Source organism: Fusarium pseudograminearum, chromosome 4 (genome assembly GCF_000303195.2).
Source record: "Fusarium pseudograminearum CS3096 chromosome 4, whole genome shotgun sequence".
NCBI classification, from domain to species: domain Eukaryota; kingdom Fungi; phylum Ascomycota; class Sordariomycetes; order Hypocreales; family Nectriaceae; genus Fusarium; species Fusarium pseudograminearum.
In genome coordinates, this window is record NC_031954.1 from 5852580 (window position 1) to 5872774 (window position 20195).

Consider the following 20195-nt stretch of genomic DNA (forward strand, 5'->3'; position numbering starts at 1 on the left):
CCTTTGTACTGTATTCGCACGCGCCTCTACTACACAGACGTACATCTCGACGACCTTTGATTGGCTAGACTGCCCTATCTGCGAACCTTTTTTATCCCTGCGCGCGACGATCCAGCCTACAGTACAGTGCAGCGCAAACCATGTTGAGACTCACCTCAACTCTACTGGCGTTGCTGGCTGTAAATAGTGTCGCATATGCCGAACAAGAGCCTCCAACTATCACCACAGCGCCTATATACTTGCCATACTACAACAAGGAGTCTTGGTCCCTGGTCCGCGGTAGCATCATTTCGAGCGACGAGCAGGCCCAAGAGACAACATACACGATATTCTGTCCAGATCCAGATGGCTCCACCCCTCCGGAGTGCGATCTTTCTCTCGAGTTTCCCTTTATTCTTGTCGAAGGTCCTGATACCGTTCGATTCCATGGAACTCACCCATCAAGATTGTATGTTTTCCCCTCTTTTTGTGTATCCTATCACTTTGCTAATGCGATACAGAACGGCAAACTTGGAGTGCAGTCTGCAAGGCACAACCGAAGCAACATGCTCTGGATACTCCAGCTTCGACGAGGGTTATAATGACGGTGTTCACACTGGACCAACCGAAGTAGTATGGAAATCTACCTTTACTGGACAAGAGGCTGAATGGGGCGTCTTGACCATGGGCCCTTTGCCTGAGGATCCTGACCCTGTCACTGCTGCCTTGACCACGCCTACAGAATTCGTTTCGCTACCGCTAGCTACGGATGGCAGCAGTTCAGCAACGGGTTTGGATGTCAAAATTATGAGGGTTACTCTTGTGGCAGCCTTTTGCATGTTGGTGGCTGGCAGGCTGTGAGTTAACATGGTCTATTTGCGTTTGCTTGGCAAATTCTTTATGAGAACACGAATTATGACGGAACATCCTGTTACAGGGCATAAGCGAGCATTTTTATCTTATGGCGTTGTCTTGGTAGAATACTGCAATTCCATTCAAGTCTGAAGAGCACATTCAGAAATGAAACATGGTTAAATGACTTGACTATTAGAAATTTTATGTGAATACAGAAGCATGAAAAGTAATTGTGTTTATTAATAGTCGTTATAAATAAACTTGATAAATGTTAAATTAGAAGCGTCTAAATAAGAACCAACTGTTCCATGATATGGTGTAATTGCATTGTGGACATGATTGGGTTAACTTGCCTGTCTACTAACTTACCTACATATTGCGTATTTGGCTACACAGTACGCAATCACAACTAGACAACGTGTCCGAGTGGTTAAGGAGATAGACTTGAATCATAACGATTGGATATCTATTGGCTTCGGCCTCGCAGGTTCGAATCCTGTCGTTGTCGATTATTTTTGCCTTTTGCCTGTATTAGAGATGTGCAGCGATCGATGAATACCAATGTCCTATGTTAACGGATGCGGTAGCTTCTTGGCCGTAAAACTCGGTGGCCATATGTACATCATGAGGAAAGAAAGAAAGAAGGTGTCACTCGCCTCCACTGAACTTTCATGCCGCGAATCTCCGATGTAATGAGAAAGTGTACCGGCTTAAATGATCTCGACACGCAGTCAACAACCAATAATGTCATCGTTATCAAGGTTTGTTGACAATTGAACATTCTTTAACGATTACGCGGCGGTGGGAATGGAGGCAAAGATGGGGAGATGGGCAAACGAAGGGCGGGCTGTTTTCAGAGACATGCTTGGCTAGAGATAGTACATTTCGCGAAAGGCTATCATTCGGCCAGAAGACTAACATAAAGTTCAATACTCGCCACGCATGCTCAAGAATGCCGTTTATGTATGGTCGTTGGATATCGAGATGGATCACAAGTGACCACAATGGTGCTAATGAATGTGGTGGTATCAAGGTTTTGAACGAGCAGGTAGCCTGTGACAAGACGGTAGGTAACACGATATGACAGTTACAACAACCCAAAAGGAAACACAACTCTGGCAAGAATCATAACCGTCGAAAGAGAGAGGAGAGTACAGAGGGGGAATGCGGAGACATGATTCCATGTACAATGTATCTCCACATCCAAGACCAGACGAGAAGAAGCTTGGCCATGAGCTTCTTTTTCGCCCTCGCATACGATGTCTAGGCCCGAATCTCGTGGAAAACAACATTTAGCTTGTGATAGACCGCCATGAATCTCTCGGGTCTCTGAGTCTGTCCTCGGAATGATCGGCAGAAACGCTAGGCGTGTTTCGTGTTTCAGGATCTCATCTTTTAGAGGTTTATGTTTCGACTTTGAGTCAGGCTCGATGTTTTTGAGACGATTTTTTTTTTCCGTCACCGACTCAGCTCAGCTCAGCCTCAAGCAAGGGAGATAGATGGTGGTAACGTTAATGCAGCGTTGACAGATGCACAGGCTGATATGTAAAGCGTGATGGATGGTTACACGTGGACCTTGCGGTATAACATTCACTCTTCTCTGCTGCCAAAACAATACCGATTGACAAATGCATGAACATCATGGCGTCAAGCCCTGTCTCTCCAGCTTTCAATGCGTGCCTATCAATCAACCTCCCCCTCCCCCGAGACATCTGTCAGTCCAAAAAACTAAGAGGTTTTAGTGCCATCTTTACCCCTGGAACTTTTCCTAATCCACTCTTTTATGCTTGACACCAAATCAACTTTGAGTTGTTTTCTGTATGGAAACAAAAAAAGACGATCATCATGGGGTTGTTTGTTCGTTGACGTGTATAAACTACCCGCGCGGCGATTCGAAACAACCGGCCCTTTAAAGGTCCCATGTCTGTAACCACCATGGTTTGTTTTACTGGCTACAGAGCACGGTTGATCGCCGAAAGCATCAGGGGTGCGGGGAGAGAGTTACTACCCATGAGCAGGTCATGATTCAACGGTTCACTTTGTCTGAGGCTCACCACCAAAAGTCTCACTCTTTCTACTTTTAGTCTTATTAGTCTCGCTCGTCATTCGTTGCTCGAGATGCTCTCCCTGGATCTAGATCTGAAAGCAGCAGCAATGCACCAAGTACCAAGCACCAAGCTAGGGTACCCAGGTCTTCCATCGTCCATTAATACATATAACCCAAGTCTAGCCCCCATCGTATCTATCATCGTTTAGTCTAGTCTAGCCAAGCCAGGACCAGCCTGAAAACGACCAGACGTGTATTCAGCTTCTGCTTATTGCGTTCTCGTATTTCATTCTCTATCTTCCTCTAGTTCAAATCTGTTATCGTCCTTCTTTCCCTCTTTTCTACTTCATCTTTCCAGGCAATCTCTCCCTCGGCCTCTTTCCCTTTTGACTTTGTTTTCATAAATCCAATGGCCTGATCATTCTTTCTCATGCCTACCAATTGTTAAAACTTGAACGCCTCACCAGCATCAACAAGACGCTTATTCGACCACTACTACAACTAGACTCAGCATCGCCACATCATCTGTTTAAGCCATCAAACTACGCGCATTAACTGGTCCATCAGTAAAGCTTCTTAATCGAGAATCTCTACATAAAAGAACCAGCCCCAGCCATTGCCTGGTAACTTACACCATACTACACCACACCCAAATCTTCCAGGAGAAGTCTATTCATCGCTGAGCGATACATACGTACCCCATCAACCATCATGAAATTCAGTAGATTGGCATTGGCCAGTCTGGCTTCTCTGGCCACTGCTACCAAGACAGCACCCAAATCACTCGACACCTCAAATCCCGGTAGGTGCTCAGTGGTGTAATATCCAAGAGTGTTTGACTAACAACTTTAGACTCCATCAGGGATGTTGCAGGAACATTGGCCTTCGATGCCATGTCCTACTACAGAGGAAACACATCTTCAGTCCCCAAAGATTTGGGAGATCTTCAAGACCCTTACTACTGGTGGGTAGCCGGTGCTCTCTGGGGCATCATGCTCGACTACTACCACCTCACCGGAGATTACTCATACAACGATGTCATAATCGAAGCTCTCTTGGGTCCTACCAATCTCGGAAAGGGCCACAACTACATGCCTGTTGAGCATGCCGACGAGGAGGGCAACGACGACCTCTTCTTCTGGGGCAACGCTGTCTTGTCAGCTGCTGAGCGAAACTTTCCTCAACCCAACAAGGACCTGCCGTCTTGGCTCGATATTTCCATCAATGTCTTCGATCAGCTTGTTAGTCGCTGGGACGCAACAAAGTGTAACGGTGGCCTTCTGTGGCAGATCTACCCCAACAACCCTAACGGCATGACATACAAGAACTCAGTCAGCAACGGCGGTTTCTTCCAGCTCGCTGCCCGTCTCGGTCGTATCACGGGCGATGCCAAATATCTCGACTGGGCCGTCAAGATCTGGGACTGGTCGTGGGAAGTTGGTTTCATAGATCAACGCAACTACCACGTTTACGACGGCACTGATACCAAGGACAACTGTCAGAAGACTGTCTACCACTCTTTTACTTACACTCAGGGCATCTACCTCTACGGAGCTGCTGTTATGGCAAACTACACCGAAAAGCCAGAGTGGGCTGAGCGCAGCAGGAATTTGCTCAAAGGCACCGACTGGTTCTTTGCGCCGTTTGGAAACGTCACCAATGTCATGTACGAAGCCGCCTGCGAGACCGTCATGAGTTGCACAGCAGACATGGAAACCTTCAAGGGTTACCTGTCACGCTTCATGTACCTCTCCGTCCAGATGCAACCTGACCTCAAGGCTCACGTCCATGACCACCTTTTGCCTAGTGCCAAGGCTGCTGTCCAGACCTGCACTGGTGGTAAGACAGGCCGTGAGTGCGGTCAGCGCTGGTATGTTGAAGGTTATGATGGAAACCCTGGCCTCGGTCAGCAAATGTGCGCCCTCGAAATTGTCCAAGGGTTGTTGTTGGATCAAGCGCCTGCACCGCTGAAGGGCGATGATATCAAGGTTATTCGTAGCACGGACTGGGCTGCCATGGACGTTCACGAGTCCAAGATTAAGAGCACCCCATCGTCTTCCAATACCGCCGAGACGGCGTCAGCAACGTCTGGCTCGCCCCCCAAGCCTACAAAGAGCGAGGATGCGGCCGGTTCGTACCGGGCTGATCTCGTCCTTGCATCGTTCAGTATTGTAACTGTCCTCACTTTCCTGGGACTGGCCTAGACAAAAGTTATTGATTATTCGTTAGATTTTAAACGGGATAGAATGGACAGGCGTTCGGGCTATGGATTGATTATGGATTGGTCTAAAGGACTAACATTCTTGTAAAACGCTCGTGCCCACGATCGTTGCCTTTTATAATTTCACGAGATTACGTCTAGAATCTAGATCTAACTTTCAAACGCCTTTTTGTCGTGTCTTGTTCCCCACCGTTACTTAGGATCCTCTTACTTCAGCCAACGTTGTCTTCAAGGAGTCGAGGAATCTTGTCACTTCGGCATCTGTGCCGACCGTGATACGCAGACATCCTAGACATCCGTGCTCTTTACCTCTGAATCGTACAACCACACCCTTGCCCTCGGCAAGTTTCTCATACACGGCCAACGCAACGCTGTTGTCCGGCTCACCTGCCGAGTTAAGCATTTCGTAAAGCATAAAGTTACTTTCAGTACCACCACGCAGACGACCAACGCCGGGAATCTTGGGCAACTCCTGAATAAGTCGATCGCGCTGCTCTAGTAGGCGGGCTCGGTGGTCGCGCATAATGGCAAGGCCCTTTTCGGAGATGGCGTATGATGCAAGAGCGCTCGTGGGGCTTGAGATGTTGTAAGGGGCTTTGAGGCTGTTGAGGAGTCGAGCGATGGGAGGCGAGGTGAACGCAGCACCGAGACGAATACCAGCCATACCGAAGGCCTTGGAGAGAGTCTGCATGACTACCAAGTTGGGGAACTCGGCCACCCACTCCGCGAGAGAAGCGTTATCGGGAGCGAAGTCGATGTAAGCCTCGTCGAGAACAACGACACCATTCCATGTAGGGTGGTCGAGGATCTGCTGAACATCGGACTTGGCGAGAAGTGAACCAGTAGGGTTACCCGGTGAGCAAAGGTAGACGAGCTTGATGTTGGGCTCGTTTGTCAAGGCGTCGAGAACAGCTGGCACATCGATGCTGAAAGAGGGAGCCTCCAGGAGAGGAATCTTAACCAGTGCGACGTCGTTGACCTGGGCAGACACAGAGTACATGCCGTATGTAGGTGGGCATGTAAGAATGCGATCCTTCCCAGGGATGCAGAAGCAACGCAGCAGAGCATCAATGGCCTCGTCGCTTCCAACACCAACAAAGAGATTCTCTGGCTTGAGCGTCTTGCTCGTGTGAGCATGAGTGTTGCGCAAGTCGCAAAGCAGCTGCTTCAACGGCTCCTGGTGAGGATCGGGATAGCGGTGCAGGCCCAGCAGATCGACATCGACGCCATTGGCAGTCTTGTCGGCAACCTCTGAGCTCAGCGAAGGACCATACGCGTTCTCGTTGGCATCGAGGAGGATGTTTGTCCCATCATCCTTGTAGTCGCTGTGGGAATTGTTAGTCTTGTCTCGTTGTCGATTGCGGGGGAGGGGCAACTTGCTCTCGCGCACAGCGATAGGGCTCGAGGGCCAGGATATTTGGCCTAGCACAGGTTTCGAGGTTGAAGGGTGCCATTGGGCGTCTAATTGATCTAATTATGTGTTTACGGGTGGAAGATATGAAGGAGATTGCGAAGCTCTTGCTCTTTAACCTGTCTATGTATAGCCACTTTTGCTTGATAAGGCCGACGCCGGAGGGGCGAGTCATCAGGGTTTATGTGGGGCGCGATGTTATCATAGGAAAGGCGTTTAAGACGTTGAATAATTGACGAAGTAAAGATTTGGTGTTTAAACCCTTGATAAGCAACAAGGATTGACTCCGAACCGTAACTCTATGAGTTAGCACTTTAGATATTGCTGTACCGGTGTTGTATCTATACTTCTGATTACTTACAGGTGCTCCTGCTACCCTACAGAGAAAGGGAAGAATTATTAAATGGGTTGATTTTGAGATATTGAACAGATACGATACAAGCGAGACTATTCACAAACAGATTGAAACGACCATTTCATTTATAGTTGTTTTAATTATATGAAACTGATAAGTTGATGTAGACAGTAAGTAATCCAGCTCTATGTGCAACAAACTAGAGAGAACCACAAGTAACAGTTCTCACGAAGACATACCTACCACCCATTTGCACAATTGCAACGCATCTGACAGTTACATGACATGATCAGACAGTGGATAAGACTGATAAATACATATGAAGCTGCAAAACGACTACAAGACGCATCGAACGGCAGCTTGTGATACAGTGAGGTAGATGTCAACCATGGGAGCCACCGACATAACACCAGATTCAGACACTATTCAATATCCAAGGTCGCGTGGCCCAATGGCAAGGCGTCTGACTACGAATCAGAAGATTCTGGGTTCGATCCCCAGCGTGATCAGGATTTCTTTTTGATGTTGGTGTCGAAATATCTGTCGATCGTCTGCGGTGGGGAGGGTTGGCGCAAACCTTTTTTGTGGGTTAGATCTAGCGTTGAGATGACTTGCATGGCCTCAGTGTAACCTTGACTGTTAAGCGTCTATAAGGGCACCGTGTAAATCAGTTGTATTAATATATATGAAATACCAGATAAAACCTGGTTTACTTTCCTGCGGCGTTCACTCTACATCTCATGGGCAATAGACAACAGACGAAGGCACTAGGTACAGGTTTCAGTATTGTAAGTAAACTGGGTGTACTTGACAGTATACATTCTGACACTCTTGTTCTGGTTCTTTCTGTTGATGCCGGCGTCATAATCATATTCATATCAAAGTCATAAGACATCTACCATACAGTCTAGATTCATAACACACATATCCATATCCATAATTCGTAAACTTCATCAAATGCCTGAATCATCTTGCTCCATCTCCATTTTGTGCGAAAAGTCATGCCACGCCTTGCAGCCCTTCTCCATATCCTCATGTTCCTGGTCTGATACCAAGCCAGGGATCTCATCCTCTCGTACAACAAATTGCATCGAAAAACCTTCAGCAGCATGCCACCCGATGTGACAGTGCATGAGCCATACGCCTGGATTATCCGTCAGGAAGGCAATCACCAAATGCCCCTTGGCAGGTAGGAGGGCAGTATCACGGCGCGGTGGATTGTCTGTTTTGAGTGTGACGTTAGAACCATACGGCCCAACACCCTGGGCGAGAATGTGATAGTCAAAGCCGTGTAGATGGATCGGGTGGGAAATGTCGAGTTCCGTCTCAATAGCGAGGTAGACCCATGCGTCCTTTTTTGGGACATGAATTACGGCGTTGGACTCGGTGAATGAGACATTGTGGCCGAGCTTAAGGAGTGAAGGGTTGTCCCATTCGGCAATCATGGTGGTACTATTGAGGGACCACTTGATAATGCCATCTGAATTCCAGGATCGGTTGGCATTCTCGACGACTTCCATGTCAGGGGGTCCGACGGTATGAGGAACGACAGGCACGATACTTTCGTAGGGCTCATCTTCGCAGTGATCAACATATTTTCGTCCTTTTGTCGTAGGTGTCGAACTGTTGGAAGAGTATGATACAACCCCCAAGGCGTTTTGTGGGTTGGCGTTCTTGGTGCAGTCGAGCTGAGGAAGGGCGCGGAGCCAAAAAGACGATGCCTTTGAAGCTTGGTTGGCGGTAACGAGAATATCCATGCGTTCGCCTAAAGAGTGTTAGGAGGTTGCGGAAGAGAATGATTAGGAGAGGCATACCAATTGCGATGTTGACATGGTCAGTCTCATATGGCTCGATAGAAACAAAATCCACAGCAATAACCTTGAGAGTATGGTGATCAATGGAGAATTTATAGAGAGTATCGATGCCAGTGTTGACAAGACGCAGTCGATATGTTTTGCCCTCTTCAAAGTCCAGTCTAAACCTTTCGCCAGTCTGATTTTTTTCGCCTTCCTTGTTGTATGTGTTGGTGCCGTTAATAAGGACATTGTCCATCGGGTAAGGACCCTTCCGCTGGACTTCAGGCAGAATTTCATTGACAGTTCGATGAGACCAATCACTGAGCATGATGGTTCCAACGTCCTCGTCGTAGTTGGCGCTTGCTGGACCACGAATGATCAAGCCGCCGTAGACACCATCATAAGTCTGAAGGCCAAAGTGGGAATGATACCATGAAGTGCCGTACTGAGTAGCTCGCCATTTGTATGTTGTCGACGAGCCAGGGGCTGTAGGACACTGGGTGATAGCAACGACGCCATCCTGGGGGTTCGTATAGTTTTGATGAGTGCCGTGGAAGTGAAAGGATGAGCCATTGGTCGAAGTCTTGAGGTTGCTCGTCAAGTGAACCACAACATTGTCTCCCCAGTCGGCAAATATCGTCGGGCCTAGCATGTTAGAGCCTAACTTGTATGCTTTGTGCAAGGAATCATACCGGGTACAGTCCCATTGATAGCCTGGGCGAATCGTGGGATTCCATCGGGAGTAAAGACGATCTCACTGATTTCCAGCCAGTATTCTCTTGTTATACCAGTATCAGGAATGACAGAGTAATAATCGCTGTGAATGTCATATCCACACCATTGATTGCGAGTAGAGGGCGTATTGCCAGAACATGGCCCTTTCCGCTGGATTCGAGCAACAGGCCCAGGCAGAGCATTCGAACATGAAGTCAAGGCAAGACAGAGAAGCGAATATAAGGCGATACTGTGCATATTGGATAATATGGAATCGAATGAGCTTGATGATGAGCTTGAAGGGAGCCATACTCACGATGATATATTTCTTTAAATGATCTAGAGAAGCAACAACAGCGGAACCGCCGCCTTCGAGAACCAACATCGTCTGGTCATCAAATGTATCAACCGGTCTCAGCGGCATAACAAATGATTCACACGGAGCATGAAATTACCAGTGAGAGGCCATGAAATGCGTTGAGAAGCCATAGCGCTGCATGGTGGTTCATCGGACGGTCCGAATGTGTCGATGGCGTCGAGATTGAACGGCTCACGCGAAATGGCTTCGATATTTAATGTGACTAATCGAAATCTCGTTGCATATGTTTCCGAGACTCAGAACTACAAGAAGAGTACCTATATGCAGAGCTTAGTATGCCGGATCTCAACAGTATGGTCACTACTTGCTGCAGCATTCGGAGTACCCGATACGTCAACACTAGTTCATGAGACAGTCAATTACGCCTCATAAGCAATAAAAACTTAACATGCCCAAGCTTTTCACGATGTTCACTGTCCAAAACGTATGATTTGGATCTTCCGATGTTATCTTTCTGTTGCTGGTTCGGCTGGGCCTTTCACATCGTAATCGATGGTACTGAAACTTAATGAAGATGGCAGAATCAAAGCAGGATAGTAGCAGCGATCGAGATCGAAGGAAAAGACTTCCTCAAGACCTGGCTGAAGTGTCTAGAGACAACTGCCAGCAGGACGCAACACTACGGCCTGGTCGTTTTGAAGGGGTCCAAGGAATTGGTCCTTGCTCTTGTGTACCATTGAAATAAGATAAATTTGATATGCATGAATCTTGATTAGTCATTCGGTATATTCGAAAAAGTTGTTGAATAATTATTCTTGAAGCTCGTATAAGTCAAGTTGTTCAAAGATGCAGGGATCATCATGGTGTTGATGTCCACTCACTAAACACCCCGCCAACGTCACCTGACGTCGCGACTCTACAGGCGCATCGTTCTTTCCCCAGAGCGCGACCCCTGTTGGGCAGGCATGGAAGGTGAAACCGCGCCAGCGAATTTATATAAACATACCCGACTTGACACTATCAGCACATCAGCCAGGTTTGCACACGCAAGCTTGCCCACCACAAATAAACATCCCTTTTGCCATTTGTTTCTTGCGTCTAGCCTCACTATTTTTTGCTTTCAACCCAGCCAAACGACCTCTTTAAGCAAATGGTCCATTCTTTCCCGTTCATCAGCAACAAACTTCATCTATGCGACACCACGAACCGACGAAACATCCCATTGTCGCAAAAGGGAAGGGCCATCGCGTAACGGGAAGCGCGCCGACATCACTTCAACCCTTTCGAAACAAATCTACATGGAACCAAGCAAACCACACGATGCCACCAAGCTTAAAGGATAAAGGCGGTCGCCTTCTGGCCTTTGCCAACGCTGGCATAAAAAATGAGCCTCAATCACAAGTGGAGATCAAGCCATCGAGCGCAGAGCCGCCACATAATCCTCATCCACCTCCAGCTCCTGTGCCTCGCCCTGCTAGTTTTCCAAGAGAGATCCAGGGGCTTGGTGGTAGAAACACCGCTCCCCCGAGACAGAACCACCCTTTCAGCCAACCACCGCCCCGTTCACCGCAGCTCTCGGTGGTATCTTCTCCCAATGACCGCGGCAAGACCAACTCGAACGGGCGACCGGACCTTTTCTCCGGCTCACAACTTGATGAGAACTTTCTAGAGTCTGGCCTGACTACTCCTTACAACGAACCTGTTGAACCCGTTAGGCTCGGGCTCGAGTTAACCCAAGACCTTAAGAAGAACATTCCACCACACCGACTACCTGATCGCAACCGATTCCAACGAACTGCGCCGACAAGTGATTTGTTCACAGTTGGGGATGACCTACGCATGAATGTGATCAGTCGGCCTCAACGACACAATATCGACCACATGGGCGATGGTTTTCAGGATAATGTGAACGTTAGACATGGAAAGGTCAACCCTCAATATGATCATGGGCGAGCTCGTCCCGAATCGCCAGCCAGACTTGACTCTAGACTTCCTATGCGTGAAGTGAGGATTCGAAAATCACACAGTGGCCGGTCAGAAGCCTATGATGCGAACCGGGTGATGAGTCCCTCTCCTAAGCGTCATCAGACGCAATGGCAAAGCAACCATAGAAATGAGACCGCACGGCAGCCTGCTGTGCAGCATGTGGATGATGAGGATGTGGAGACCTCTTCTCAAGAGGAGGAGCATGCAACACCAAGGCCTCGTGCAGTCCAACCTGTGATCCAAAGAACTATGTTGGAGAGCATACCGGCTGTTACGAACCCGGTCCCAAGAATGAATCGCCAAGACAACAAACGGCGCCGCCCAGACCCGGAGTACAACGACTCTGCTTTGAGATCCATGTCATTCAACACCCTTCAACAACAACCTTTTGATTTTGACCCGTCAAAGGATGAACAAAAGGGGACTGGAGTTAATTCTGAAAATATAGAGGCCAAGTTGGACCAATTTCGTCATGTTGACGAGCAGGAACAGCATGACCTCTTTTCCAACATGTCAATTGAAAATTGGGAAACGTCTGGGGATTGGTTTGTCAGTGAGTTTAGCGGTTTGATGCAACGACTTATGGAGTCGAGGAGACATAAGCGCAATATCATTCAGGAGTTTGAGCAGGAAGCGGCCGATCGCGAGGAAGCTGTTCGCCTGAGAACAGAAGCCGTCGACCGAAAGCTCTCAAGGATGAAGCAAGATGGTCAACGAGTGGTGGAGGACAAGACCTCATGAAACATGGATACTTTACCGACGGAATTTTGTGAGGAATGAGTTTTACGACCGATATGACTGCATTATGATGGAGTTGAGGCTGATTTGCTCGACATTGGGAGCGTGATTTTTTCGAATGGTTTGCGGGAGTGCACAGAAAATGAAGAGTGTTTTCGAATTATTTATAGCCCTTTAGATACTTCATTATAGATTACCAAAGTTTATAGAAGTTGTCACGCTGTTTGTAGGGGGAATATGGTGGCTCTGTTGAAACGGTTCAGGACCGCAAGTGGTTCATTAATGTCTAGTCGTAACGGGTTTTGGAGTATTCTTTTTGTGTGATTGAGTTGAGTATGTCGTCCCCCCTTTTAGATTCTTCGAACATGTTTTACTTTTCTGTCACGGCCTACCACCATCCGAAGTTGTCGGCCTGGTCGGTTGGCCAGGACTCCTTTTCGCAGTCTGTCGGTGTAGAGCTCGTAAGCTGGATAGTATCCGTCAACGAATTTGACAACCTCCTGTGAGCACATTCCAGCTTCTGGGTCACCCCTTTCCTCACGCAAATGGTCCTCTTGCTCTAGTCTCCAGCCGTAAACATAGCCAAGGTCCTCGGCGTCGATCTGGATAAAGGAGTCGAAAGAATCTGTGAGGCTGTTGTACTCTGACAGCTTCTCGTTGATGAATAAGAGATGCTCAAGCTTGTGTTGTTTGAGAGTACGGTTGGGCATGTTGAGTCTTGCTTCTACGTCCTCGCGCGTTAGAGGGCGGAAGCCTACACACCATCCCTCGAGAATAATGGCCTGGATTTTGGGTTGGCCAGGTTGGTTTACAAGAGTCCATTCAGACTCGGGAAGGCGATCTCCTTTGCCGCCCTTGATAGCCTTGTCATATTTTGGTAGTTTTGTGGGCTCCCCTTGTAGTACTGCCTCAAAGAAAGCTTTTGCAAGGGGCAAGTCATGAGTTCCTGTAGTTATTTGTTAGGAGTGTTTGTTTATTGATGAGCTGAAATAAGATTTCTTACCGGGCTCCCCGCGGTGCTGGATGAGGGCATTTTCAGGGTCAGACTCGGCCAGGGCAACTTGGTCCTGGCGAGTGAGGTAGAATTCGTCTATGCTACAGACCAAGGTCGGCACATTTTGACTTTCTAGGGCCTTGCTCAGGGACTTGACAAGGGTAGACTTGCCGGCGCCCTGGATACCATTGAGACCGATGACAAAGGGGCGGTCGGGAGACTCTTCGCGGTGGAGTTTGAGCTGAGCGAGGATGAATGGTAGGCAAATCTCAGTTTTATCATCAACGAAGTGGGGAGCCATGATGAGAGAAATCGTCAATCCAAGTTAAGTAAGTAAGTAGGTACTATAAGAAATCAAGATAAGGATAAGGAGGGTATTGCATGTGAGAGGTAGTCCGAGAGTGGTAGTGCAGCCATAGAATGAATGATTGAGTGTGATATTGTCAGTCAATTGTCTTAATTTTTTGGTCGGGCAATTCACGGCCGAGACAAAGACAAGAGACAGGAGAATACGACGGTGCTAACTGGAGATCAGCAAATCAGACCTGCTTGTGGCGCTGCGAGTTTGGGTCTAGGTCTGTGGTCTTGGTCTGGGTCTGGCCTGTCTTGATCGGGTTTGATTTTGCGGGGAGTAGAGAGGGAGAGGCATTTGTGGGGAATTATTGTCCGTAGCCGGTCGGTATGAGAGGTCGGCAGAGGTGGATGTAAGTAAATACGCAGTCTAGAAGGTGAACAAGAATGTATCAACAAAGGTAAAATAGAATAACAATCCAAGTTTCATTGGGTAGTACAGCTTGATGATTGAGATATATCTTTTGTGTCTAGAATAATTATATCATAATTGTCTTGTTTCTCGGCTTGTGACTGCATCTACAAGACACATACTGTAACCTGTTATAATCCAACCAGCAACTACCTACCCCAGATCTAAATGCAACCTCCAATTGTCTTCCCCAGCTTACTCTTGAATAAAAACATGTGACATGAACTAGTTATTCCACATGACATGACTTCATCTGCCCTTTGTGATCCTTCTTTACATGTGAACCCAAGTCCGTTTCTTAACTCGGCCTAGCGTATTCCCCGCAACCAGTCCCCTCGGTACCCCATAGAAGCCGAGGCTTCCCCTTCACAAGTAGACAAGGTCCCGGTCGTTTGAGTTGCAACCAGGCCCGGCCCAAGCTTGTTAAGAGCTGCTCGTTGCGCTGCCTCCCCAATTCTTTTTTTCGTTCTTGATTCATTCCTCATCCTCATCTCCAACTCTTCTGTCTTTTCTTGCCTCATCATATATCAAGCGTGTCCTATTATATACCCACCTTCTGTCGCATATCATATCATACACCATCATGGCAGAGCAGTTGAGATACGACGGCCAAGTTGTTGTCGTCACTGGTGCTGGCGGTGGTCTTGGAAAGGCATATGCCACCTTCTTCGGCTCCCGTGGTGCCAGCGTTGTCGTCAACGATCTTGGCGTCACCTCAAAGGGCGAGGGTAACTCATCAAAGGTTCGTAACAACACAGCAAACAGCTTTCATTCGGCGCAAGCGCATATAGCTAACTCTTGTCGCGACAGGCTGCCGATGTTGTCGTCAACGAGATCAAGGCCGCTGGCGGCAAGGCTGTCGCCAACTACGACTCAGTAGAGAACGGCGAGCGCATCATTGAGACCGCCATCAGCGCCTTCGGCCGAATCGATATCCTCATCAACAACGCCGGTATCCTACGAGATATCAGCTTCAAGAACATGAAGGATGAGGACTGGGATCTCATCTACAAGGTTCACATCAAAGGCTCATACAAGTGCGCTCGCGCTGCCTGGCCTCATTTCCGCAAGCAAAAGTACGGCCGTGTCATCAACACCGCGTCGGCTGCTGGCCTCTTTGGCAACTTTGGTCAGGCCAACTACTCCGCTGCCAAGCTCGCCATGGTCGGTTTCACAGAGACTCTGGCCAAGGAGGGTATCAAGTATGGTATCTTGGCCAATGTTATTGCGCCTGTCGGTATGTTTCAAACGCGCTTCATTTCCGAATCCCATATACTGACGTCAGATAGCTGCCAGCAGAATGACCGAGACCATCATGCCTCCTGATGTGCTTGAGCAACTTAAGCCCGAATGGGTTGTTCCCCTCGTCGCTGTCTTGGTTCACAAGAACAACACACAGGAGACTGGTGGTATCTTTGAGGTTGGCGGTGGCCACGTGGCTAAGCTTCGATGGGAGCGCTCCAGTGGTCTCCTCCTCAAGGCTGACGACTCTTACACCCCCGGAGCTATCATTAAGAACTGGGGCAAGGTCGTCGACTACTCCAACCCCCAATATCCCACAGGCCCCAACGATTTCCTCACATTGCTTGAGGACTCTATGAAGATGGGCCCTGCCGAGCAAGGCGAGAACCCCGACTTCACCGGCCGTGTTGCTCTTGTCACAGGTGGTGGAGCTGGTATTGGTCGCATTTATGCTCTTGCTTTCGCCAAGTACGGCGCATCGGTTGTCGTCAACGATCTGGCCGACCCTGAGCCCGTGGTTGCTGAGATCAAGAAGCTTGGCGGCAAGGCCGTCGGTGTCAAGGCCTCTGCTGAAGATGGTGAGAAGGTCGTCAAGGCTGCTATTGATGCCTTTGGCCGCATCGACATCGTGGTCAACAATGCCGGTATCCTTCGCGACAAGGCCTTCTCCAACATGAACGACGATCTCTGGGACCCTGTCCTGAACGTCCATCTCCGAGGTACCTACAAGGTCACCAAGGCTGCTTGGCCTTACTTCCTCAAACAGAAGTACGGTCGCGTCCTGAACACCACTTCAACCAGTGGTATTTACGGCAACTTTGGCCAGGCCAACTATGCTGCTGCTGTAAGTTGACTTGTTCAATCATTTTACGAAATATACTAACATCTATAGAAATGTGGTATCCTTGGTTTCTCTCGCGCCCTTGCTCTCGAGGGCCACAAGTATGGCATCTATGTCAACACTATCGCTCCCAACGCTGGTACTGCCATGACCGCCACTATCATGCCCGACGAGATGGTTCAAGCTTTCAAGCCCGACTACATTGCTCCTCTTGTCCTTGCTCTCTGCAGTGACAAGTGCCCCAACCCTACTGGTGGCTTGTACGAGGTTGGCAGCGGCTGGTGTGGTCAGACTCGATGGCAGCGAACTGGCGGCCACGGCTTCCCCGTGGACGTTGCTCTCGTCCCCGAGGAGGTTGTCAAGCACTGGAAGGATATCGTTACCTTCGATGGCCGCGCTGACCACCCCGTCAAGTCTCAGGACTCGATCGAGAAGATCATGGCCAACATGCAAAACACAAGCAAGGGCAAGGAGTCTTCCGGTGAGACTGATTACAAGAAGGTCATTGCCGAGACTGTCACCAAGGAGGGCAAGCCTACCGAGTTCAAGTATGAGGAGCGAGATGTCATTCTTTACAACCTCGGTGTTGGTGCTAAGCGCACCGACCTCAAGTACGTCTTTGAGGGCTCTGAGGATTTCCAGGTCCTTCCCACTTTCGGTGTCATCCCTCCTTTCAACACCGAGATGCCTTTCGACTTTGACAACATCGTGCCCAACTTCTCTCCCATGATGTTGCTCCACGGAGAGCAATACCTGGAGATCCGCAAGTTCCCTATCCCCACCAACGCCCGCCTTGTTAGCCGAGGTCGCCTCCTCGAGGTCGTTGACAAGGGCAATGCTTCTATTGCCCGAAGCTCCACCACTACTGTTGACGCCAACACCGGTGAGGATGTCTTCTACAACGAGGCTAGCGTCTTCCTCCGCGGGACTGGTGGTTGGGGCGGTCCCAAGCGTGGTGCCGACCGCGGTTCTGCCACTGCTGCCAACAAGCCCCCTGCTCGCGCTCCCGACGTCGTCGTCGAGTCCCCTACAAACGACGATCAGGCTGCTATCTACCGCCTGAGCGGTGACTACAACCCTCTCCACATCGATCCCGAGTTTGCCAAGGTTGGTGGCTTCAAGGCCCCCATCCTCCACGGCCTCTGCAGCTTCGGTGTTGCCGGAAAGGCTGTCTACGAGCGCTTCGGTGCTTTCAAGAACATCAAGGTCCGCTTCGCCGGTGTTGTCATCCCCGGTCAGACCATTGTCACTGAGATGTGGCGCGAGGGTAACAAGATCATCTTCCAGTCCAAGGTCAAGGAGACTGGCAAGCCCGCCATCGCCGGTGCTGCTGCTGAGCTCAGGACCGACGGTAAGAGCAAGCTGTAAACAAAATTTGGATCATTAGCGGAGTTTTGCGAATGGGATTTTGTGTAATATCATAATGTCAGAATGATGTACATCTGGAATAAAACATATAAAAAAACATAAATCAAGTCTGTATTGTAGTCGAGTGATATGGTGCTAGTCATGTCCTGTTACCCAATCTTGTATGCCAACCCGATACCAGTTCTTTTAGAGTAAAGATGTTTATATAAACCACAAGACGCCCCCGTGCCCGATAAACCAAAATTTATGCAAATTTATTTTGCCAACGCTGCCTGCGAGGCTTTCTTTGTCCATCTTGTCTTGTCATACGCCATTAATTCGTAAACCCAACCGATGTCGTCAAACAAAAACTGTTTCTACGATGAGATCAAAAACCTCTGCAAGAGCAGGAATTCGCCCACTAAATAACACACGCTCAACACTCACGTCCATTCTGTTCCCTGCAACGCCTGTCTCGAGGAACGCACGCTCGACGCCTGAAAGTTCTCGGTTCTCCATGTCTTTCCACTTGCGCTCCGCCTCTTCGCGCGCTGCCTGCAGGACCTTTTCTGTATCCTCTGATTCCCAAAGATTGCACCTATCGCATTCCTTACATTGCCTAGCGTCTCCTTCAGGGCGGAAGTGGTCGCAAAAGTGGCGGTATCCCTCGTCGGTGAGGTCGGCACGGCAAACGTAGCACATCTTGTAGCCACAGGGACATGTAAGTTTGTTGCAACCTGCATTCTTGACGAACGATGTATTGCAACGGGGGCAGACACGCTTGATCGCCATGCTCATCGCTTGCTCGACCTGTGTGCGGAGCGCTACGAGTGACGACTCGTTACACACGTGTATATCCTTCCATGACTTGTGACATGAGAGACATGACGAGCGGCCGCACTCGGGACTCTGGCATGTGAACTTTGTACCGCGACGGCGACGACGGTGACGATTAAGGGCCTTGGACCACTCGACTGAAATGTAATCACCAAAGGACTGCTGCGTGCTGAGAAGGAGACATATGAAGGAAGAGATAAGTACGAACGGAAAGACGAAAGGGAGAGTCCCGATGCAGAGGACTAGGACGAAAAGGTTGTAGATACTATCCGACTTGATGCGAAGAGCAGATTCGTGAGCTGGCGTATATATGTCGTCGATTTCGGCGTAGTCACAAAAAGGGCATCGGACCAAGGGTAGATTCGCTGCCAGGAGACTGTGCTCTGCTAACCGACGATCAAGCTTGTGCAGGATTTCTGCCCCTTTCTTCTCTTCGTCCATGGCTCGATGGAGGTGATCAGGCGGTATGTGCCCAGGACACCCGTCGCCGTCGGAGGAGAGGCACTTGAGCGTTCCCGTTTCTGGGTTGATGCTGCTCTGCCATCCTTGACCAAACACAGCTTCTTTTATGGAGTGCTGCACGCATCGGTAGCAGACTAAATGACCCTCGCGGTTGCAGTGTGTGAACTCCTCAAAGGCTGCTGATGTGAAGCAGCAGACACACTCGTGCGTTGCTTCGGCCTCTTCTGCTTCTTCGTTGTTGAGAATTATGGCCAGGCCTCTATCTCTTCCCTCTCTATCCATTCTATCCTTCTCTTTCAGAGGGGCCACCAGGATATCGTACAGTTCGCGGTCAAACTCTGCACTGCCCGTTGTCCGAATGGTGGGGATGATAGACCCTTGACCGGTTGAGCGCCATGATACTAACGGATGGTTTTCTGCCTCGCCCGTAGCGATAGGTTTCCGTCGAAAGAACAGCGATGAGATCGTGAAGCGCCATGATTTAGAAGATAGCGTGACGAGGGTCTGTCGGGCTTCGAGGTAGGAATAGTTGGATTCGGCTAGGACAGCGTTGATGGTAGACCGTGATAACCCCTTGAACTCATGCCATGCCAGATTTTGCACAGCTCTTTTGTATTCCTTGCTCTTGAATACTTCTGTTTTTGGTACAGTTTCGGGACGGGCCGTTTCCTTGTCGGGTACTCTCCAGCGACCCTTGACCCAAGTCACCCTGTTCTTGAGGAGGGCGTCAGCAACCAGAGCAAGTCGGGATTCGCCGTCAAAGTTGGACAGCAACTCTCGAAAGACCTCGATCTGGACATCTGGAAACACGGCGGCAAGGGCTTCGAGGCTGTTGTTCAGCTCGCGGAGATCGGGCCTCTCAGGCGGGAGGCAAGGTAGCTGGGCTTCATCGTAGATGTATTCGTGCTGGAGGTGGAGATCGGACTCGCTCGATTTGGACCGGACCGAAGGGGTTCTATCGCTGGAGGTGAGCAGCCCAGTGAAGACCATGGCGGCTGCTCATTCTGGTGTGGGGAGTTGCCGTGTCTGGTTTGGAATGATAATGGCGGTGGTGATGATGCGTCAAAGTTGGGATTAGGTAATTTAGGTTGAGGCGTCAAGGTACAAGGCGTAGCGACAAAACTGGATATACGTCACGAACAAAGAGCTTTCAAGAAAAGAAAATTATCGGTGAAGAATTTAAACTTCTGTTAAGTGTTTATTTATTTGTGTACTTCTGGAGGAGCTTGTGCTTGTGCTTGAGTGTCATCGGGATGCTAAGTAGGGAGGGTTACATCGCCTTGTCTGA

General features: G+C 49.2%; 8 protein-coding genes across 8 annotated transcripts; 4 read left to right on the plus strand and 4 right to left on the minus strand.

Annotated features, from left to right (window-relative positions):
• Positions 1–140: 140 nt before the first annotated feature.
• On the plus strand, positions 141–840 carry FPSE_05930 (uncharacterized protein; the record flags this gene model as incomplete). The annotated part of the gene is made up of 2 exons (XM_009259048.1): positions 141–448; positions 501–840. 2 exons carry the CDS (start codon positions 141–143, stop codon positions 838–840), a joined length of 648 nt encoding a protein of 215 aa, XP_009257323.1.
• Positions 841–3592: 2752 nt separating this feature from the next.
• Positions 3593–5085, plus strand: FPSE_05929 (uncharacterized protein; the record flags this gene model as incomplete). The annotated part of the gene is made up of 2 exons (XM_009259047.1): positions 3593–3683; positions 3734–5085. 2 exons carry the CDS (start codon positions 3593–3595, stop codon positions 5083–5085), a joined length of 1443 nt encoding a protein of 480 aa, XP_009257322.1.
• A 213-nt stretch (positions 5086–5298) lies between these two features.
• FPSE_05928 (uncharacterized protein) lies at positions 5299–7118 on the minus strand (the record flags this gene model as incomplete). Its single annotated transcript, XM_009259046.1, has 2 exons — positions 5299–6427; positions 7108–7118. 2 exons carry the CDS (start codon positions 7116–7118, stop codon positions 5299–5301), a joined length of 1140 nt encoding a protein of 379 aa, XP_009257321.1.
• Positions 7119–7821: 703 nt separating this feature from the next.
• Positions 7822–9636, minus strand: FPSE_05927 (uncharacterized protein; the record flags this gene model as incomplete). Its single annotated transcript, XM_009259045.1, has 3 exons — positions 7822–8633; positions 8683–9309; positions 9357–9636. 3 exons carry the CDS (start codon positions 9634–9636, stop codon positions 7822–7824), a joined length of 1719 nt encoding a protein of 572 aa, XP_009257320.1.
• A 1381-nt stretch (positions 9637–11017) lies between these two features.
• On the plus strand, positions 11018–12424 carry FPSE_05926 (uncharacterized protein; the record flags this gene model as incomplete). Its single annotated transcript, XM_009259044.1, has 1 exon — positions 11018–12424. The coding sequence occupies one exon, from the start codon at positions 11018–11020 to the stop codon at positions 12422–12424; it is 1407 nt and encodes a 468-aa protein (XP_009257319.1).
• Positions 12425–12771: 347 nt separating this feature from the next.
• FPSE_05925 (uncharacterized protein) lies at positions 12772–13716 on the minus strand (the record flags this gene model as incomplete). Its single annotated transcript, XM_009259043.1, has 2 exons — positions 12772–13367; positions 13425–13716. 2 exons carry the CDS (start codon positions 13714–13716, stop codon positions 12772–12774), a joined length of 888 nt encoding a protein of 295 aa, XP_009257318.1.
• Positions 13717–14761: 1045 nt separating this feature from the next.
• On the plus strand, positions 14762–17629 carry FPSE_05924 (uncharacterized protein; the record flags this gene model as incomplete). Its single annotated transcript, XM_009259042.1, has 4 exons — positions 14762–14920; positions 14989–15415; positions 15468–16264; positions 16313–17629. The coding sequence occupies 4 exons, from the start codon at positions 14762–14764 to the stop codon at positions 17627–17629; spliced, it is 2700 nt and encodes an 899-aa protein (XP_009257317.1).
• Positions 17630–17968: 339 nt separating this feature from the next.
• On the minus strand, positions 17969–19897 carry FPSE_05923 (uncharacterized protein; the record flags this gene model as incomplete). Its single annotated transcript, XM_009259041.1, has 1 exon — positions 17969–19897. One exon carries the CDS (start codon positions 19895–19897, stop codon positions 17969–17971), a length of 1929 nt encoding a protein of 642 aa, XP_009257316.1.
• Between the last annotated feature and the right edge of the window lie 298 nt (positions 19898–20195).